At 38.0% G+C, this 6,202-nt stretch overlaps 1 protein-coding gene across 5 annotated transcripts in view; it reads left to right on the forward strand.

The window, feature by feature from the left end:
• EXOC4 (exocyst complex component 4) overlaps positions 1-6,202 on the forward strand; it is an 821,075-nt gene that overhangs the window by 648,938 nt on the left and 165,935 nt on the right. For all 5 annotated transcript variants that reach the window (XM_023207825.2, XM_023207827.2, XM_026454384.1 and 2 more), the window contains exon 12: positions 1,834-1,970. In XM_023207825.2, coding sequence (XP_023063593.1) covers positions 1,834-1,970 — 137 coding nt within the window. The remainder of the gene's footprint in view (positions 1-1,833; positions 1,971-6,202) is intronic.

Genomic DNA, 6,202 nt, shown 5'->3' on the forward strand with positions numbered 1-6,202 from the left:
AGAGTAGAACCAGGCCCTTTCTCCCAATAATCAGAGGGATCTCCTCATGCTCGTCTTCCCTGCAATGTTTTAGATTTTAAACAGGCTTTGTTAGGATGGCTGAACTTCAGTCTCCTTTGTTAATTGCTGCCCACATGTTGTAGGATATCTTGTGTTTTGAATCAGGATGAGGATTTTAAATTCTTCCTAGTGTAGGGACGTGTAGCCAGGCAGAATCAATTCCTGTCACTCACACACAAATACAGAGGAATGGGATTATGGATCAGGGTGAAGCTGCAGTGCTTTAATCTTAAAATCAATACAGAAAAGGAAGTTGAACTTGTGGGGATTCTATAGAGACTGCAATTTGACTTCTTATGAGGTTTGCCTTACAAAATATAAGTGCTCCTTGCTTTTCACCTTCTGATTATTTTACTGGGGTGGGAAAAATGAGAGGAAGGGGAAAGATGACAAGAAGCTTCTACCACCAAATCTTGAATAAGCATGCAAGTGTAACTCATAATTCAAGCTAATCCCCTACTGTGTTGAGAAGAGCTATACACCTTTGTTTAATCTTTTGATTTTAAGAAAATAATTAGCCAAAACCCTGTTCCCCATCATCTGTATTTAAGCATAATGAAAATGCCTTTGATTTCTTCATAGTTCACTGTCAAGACTGGAAAAGTATTTTTTCAAGCTTACTTTTATGGCTAATCTTATCATAGCCTATGTAATTTTATATAAATATAAAATCAACAAACCAGTTACTGACTGAAGGATTCCAAGCTGCTAAGCATGCGATTAATATTTACCGCAGTGTAATTTTGCTTCTTTGGAAAGAGGCATGAACTAATGGTTTAAACAACTAAGTCTTTTCTTAATCAGATATTTAGAATTTGTTGACTATGTGTCTTTTTCAGATATAACACTGATTTACTATACAATGCTGTTGGCGTCTATCTTTAAGATGGGCTTATTTTTCCTTTCGGATAGTTTTTTAATTCAGTTTTAAAATATGTCTGAGTGTGTTTAGACCCTGCGCCTACAGTGGTGACAGCAATATGAAACACTGTAATCTCTTGAGAAAATATACTGTGGGCAGCAGAACTCTGGTCTGGCTCTGAGGCAAAATGGTATAGTTAGAAGAGCAAAGCCTGGAGCTCCTTCTTTGTTTTCTTCATCTTCCTAAGCTTGTTTCCTCATCTTTAAACTGGGGATGATGATAGGATACACCTGATAGGTAGGGGTGTTGAGAGAATTAAAGGAAATAAAATATACAAAGTGCTTATCATTGTACTTTGCACTTGTAAGAACCCTATAAATGTTCATGATTATCATGATTATTGTGTGAGTCTCAAGTGAGATAACATATGCTGTGTATGTGAAAACATTCTACAAGCTGTAAAACACAATACAAATGTTAGTTGTTATTCTGAATAGATGGATGGTTTTGAAACTTTTAAAATAAATCATGGAAGGTTTTTTCTTTGTGCTGCCTGTCATAGGTTCCTAATCTCAAAGAGCCTTGGAGTGATAAATCAGGCTCCAGCTGAATATGCATTTTCTGTCTTAAAAGCCAAAGTTATCTTGTGAGTGTCAAGAATTCCATGATATCAACTTGAAAATCCCCATTCTGTGTCCTTCCAGAAAAAACACTTGCTCGGGTCTTGGGAAGACCAGCGCTGTGTAAGATTCTTATTTGGTTGTTGTTTTGAGTTCATATTTCAAAATGTCACATTCTTCCAGGAAAGCTTAGGTACCTTAAATTATGACATACTTGGAGTTGTCCTTCCTTGTCCTACACATTACTTGACTACAGAAATCTCATATCCTCTCTTTGTTGTTCATTTCCAGAGCACAATCATTGTGGAGAAGACAGTGCAAGACCTCCTGAACCTGATGCATGACTTGAGTGCATATTCAGATCAATTCCTCAACATGGTGTGCGTGAAGCTCCAGGAGTACAAGGACACCTGCACTGCAGCTTACAGGTATAGCTTCTGTTAGGAGCTAAGCAAAGTAATGTTTGAGCCTGAGGGTGGTTCTGATTGGTGAAATTGCCTCAGTAGCCTAATTTTCAAAAGGATCATGTCTGAGTTTGTCAAGAGATGAGAACATCCGTCATGGAAATAGTCTCCTAGACTTTTGTGTAGTCAGAACAACAGAGAGAATGAAAGTGATGAAGGGACAGAGCCACTAGGACTGCCATTGAGTGGTTCAGATTATGTGTCAGCCTTGATGTTCATGAAAACCTGGAATGATAAGATCATGTTCCTCAAGGAAATTCCAGATTTTGGTTAGTCTATGTTATGGTTAAAAAGATCCTTAAAATAGAGCAATTTGAAACTCTTAATCTTTAATAGTATTTCTTTTTAATTAAAAATATATTCTGGCTGGGCGCAGTGGTTCACGCCTGTAATCCCAGCACTTTGGGAGGCCGAGATGGGCGCATCACGAGGTCAGGAGATCGAGACCATCCTGGCTAACATGGTGAAACCCCGTCTCTACTAAAAATACAAAAAATTAGCCGGGCGTGGTGGCGGGCACCTGTAATCCTAGCTACTGTGGAGGCTGAGGCAGGAGAATGGTGTAAACCTGGGAGGCAGAGCTTGCAGTGAGCTGAGATCATCGCGCGCCACTGCACTCCAGCCTGGGCGACAGAGCGAGACTCCGTCTCAAAAAAAAAAAAATACGTATATATATATACACATATTTTTTTTTTTTCAGCATCAGTAGCAATGAAAAACCATTGTTATGAACTTGAAAACCATTAGTTATCCCTCTGATTTCCTTCCCTAGGTTCAAAAAAATCTCTGGGCTTGTGGAAAAGATCATAGCAACTCTCTAAGAAAGCTTATAATAGGAACAAATTATGGTCTGGTTCACAATACATGAAACGATTAGGGAAGAAAAGAATGTATAATAAAATACTAAATTTTGTGTGCTCTATATTGAAGACTAGATAGGTGAAGTGCACTACGTAATCAGGCGCTGATTGTATATGGACTTTGAGGGCAGAGGGAAACACAAGAAAAGAGAAAGGGTTGTAATCGGGAATGGTTTTACAGGTGAGATATGTGCTGGACTGATGAAATTTACGGAGGTGGAGAGAATACACAAAGGCTGGGATGGAGGAAGCAATGAGACAGTTGCCCACTATTTTATTTTATTTATTTTATTTTATTTTTTGAGATGGAGTCTCGCTCTATCGCCAGACTGGAGTGCAGTGGCACAATCTCAGCTCACTGCAACCTCTGCCTCCTGGGTTCAAGTAATTCTACTGTCTCAGCCTCCCGAGTAGCTGGGACTACAGGTGTGCACCACCACGTCTGGCTAATTTTTCTGTTTTTAGTAGAGGCAGGCTTTCACCATGTTGGCCAGGCTGGTCTCAAACTCCTAACCTCGTGATCCGCCCACCTTGGCCTCTCAAAGTGCTGGGATTATAGGCCTGAGCCACCGCACCCAACCCAGTTGCCCACTATTTAAAGGCGACAATGAGGAGGAAGTTTGACTGGGACAGAGTTCCTAGGAGAATCTAGCGGGAGATAATGTTGAATAGGAAGATTAAGACCAACTAAAAATGGGTCATAAAAAATAAGATCCTGAAAATGTAGATGTTGGATAGCAGATAGGGAATCATTATAAGTGAGCAAGGAAGCAATGTTTACAGAAGATTGATTTGGCGGAGGAATACAACATAGACTAATGCTTAACCTTCCTGATTCCAGCAACAAGAATTATCCGCAGTTACATGGACAAATTAAACAACCACCATCTCATTGAGATGCTGTCCCAATAACCTTTTGTGTTCAATAATTGTTTATCAAAACTTACATTTAGGTTAAAATCATACATATAATTAACAATTATGTCAATTGGTTGTGTACTAAATAATAATTATAATGGTAATTCAAACAAAAGAAAGTTAAAATTTAGTCTTGTGGTAACAGAAACTTTAAAGATTTTGGATTTTAATTTATACAGATAGTCTTTTGTAAAAACCTACAATGGAATAATAAAATAATTTCAAGCATAAAATATATTTTATTAGGATAAATTTCAGTGAGGAAATGAAATACAAATAATAATTCAAAGAGGAAAAGGAAAAGTGAAAAATATCCAACTGTTAAAGAAGAGCTTGTTCATATGTATTTTAAATGTATAATGGAGAGTATCAGATCCCTGTGGCACTGAGATTCCATTGGATACTTTTTTTAAAACTTTAATTGACAAATAATAATTATATAATGAGTACAATGTGATGTTCTGATATATGAATACATTATGAAATGATTACATTCAATCCAATTCATATATCCATTACCTCTCATACTTGTCTTTGTGTGTCTTTGTGCTGCAAACATTTAAAATCTACTCTCAGCATTTTGAAATATATATTATGTTATTATTAATTATAGTCACCATGATGTTCAATCATCCTCAAAATGCCATTCCTCCTAACTGAAACTTTGTATGGTTTGAGCAACATCCCCCCACCTTACCCCACACCCATCCCACTCCCCTAGCCCCCAGCCTCCGGCAACCACTGTTCTCCCTCTACTTCTGTGAGTCTTTTTTAGACTTTTTTAGAGTCCCCATATCAGTGAAATCCTGCAATATTTGGCTTTCTGTGCCTGGCCATTGGATACATTTAAACTAGTGATTTTTAACATTGTCAGTCTTTAGGATATGCCAAAATTTATGTCTTTTGCATCTATTTAAACGCATGCTAAAAAAAATTCAATGTCAACTTAAAAAAGGAAGGAGAATATAGTTTTCCAAAATTATTTTAAGGGATACACCAATAACAATTGTAAAAGCCACTCTTCTAGGTTAATTGTCTGAGGTTGGAATTTCTGGGCCATAGAGTCTTGGATTTTCAGTTTTACAAAACCAAACTCCAAAGTGGTAGTACCAACGTCTCATCTACCAAAAGAGAATTGAATAAAATTTTTTAACTATTGAAACTTAGTCCCGGTGCAGTAGCTCACGCTAGTAATCCCAGCACTTTGGGAGGCCGAGGTGGGTGGATCACCTGAGGTCAAGAGTTTGATACCAGCCTGGCCAACATGGTGAAAGCCCATCTCTATCAAAAGTGCAAAAATTAGCCAGGTGTGGTGGTACATGCCTATAATCCCAGCTATTCGGGAGGCTGAGGCAGGAGAATCGCTTGAACCCGGGAGGTGGAGGTTGCAGTGAGTCAAGATCGCACCCCTGCACTCTGGACTGGGTCACAGAGTGAGACTCCATCTCAAAAAATAAAAAATAAAAACCTAAATATTAAAAAATTAAAAATTTTTAAAATAATTGCATTTTAATAATATTACACTTTAAATTTATGTTTAGCCTCCATTAAATGTAAAGCTTTTTTTTTTAAGTAGAGCATGCCCTCTTTTTCTAGTAACTTAACTGATTATGGGCACCCAATTACTTTCTCACAAATAATAATGTTGATAAATAGTAATTATAGTGGAGACGTTGCATAACCTGACCACGATAAGGTCAACTTGTCTCTAGAATGCAAATCCCACTGATGGCCATTTATATAGTATTATTGATGTTGTTGTCTTGAAAGACATGTTGTAAGTTCTTGTAGCTTGGCACCATATTCATCATGCGTGATTTTTTTTTCCAATCATTTATGTTCCTGCCTCTCAAGAGGTCAAGTGGCTAGAAGCCACTGCATCTGCAAAGCAGACTGATCATTGTTGAATAGTTTTCATCTGGAAGTTTTCTCTTAGTTTGAAGTGATACTCTCCTATCCATTGGACATAGTTCTTTTCTCTGAATAATAACTCATCAGTTTAATCCTTTTATGAACGCCCTTCAAATATATGAAGATAGCTATCATAGTCCATTTAGTCTTGTTTTTTCTCCTTAAACTGAACATTCCCAGTTTCTGGCATGCCCTGGTCTATGAACTATCCCAGTCATCTTTCTCCATTACCCATTAGCTTGGCAGTGTCCATCTTAAAAAGGAGTGCCCCAGACTATGCCCAGTGTTCCAGATGTACTCTTTCTTTTTTTTTTTCTTTTTGAGATAGAGTCTGTTGCCCAAGCTGGAGTGCAGTGGTGCAGTCTTGGCTCACTGCAGCCTCTGCCTCCCAGGTTCAAGTGATTCTCTTGCCTCAGCCTCCTGAGTAGCTGGGACTACAGGCGCAAGCCACCATGCCCAACTATCTATCTATCTATCTATCTATCTATCTATCTATCTATCTATCTA

Source organism: Piliocolobus tephrosceles, chromosome 8 (genome assembly GCF_002776525.5).
Source record: "Piliocolobus tephrosceles isolate RC106 chromosome 8, ASM277652v3, whole genome shotgun sequence".
Classification (NCBI taxonomy): domain Eukaryota; kingdom Metazoa; phylum Chordata; class Mammalia; order Primates; family Cercopithecidae; genus Piliocolobus; species Piliocolobus tephrosceles.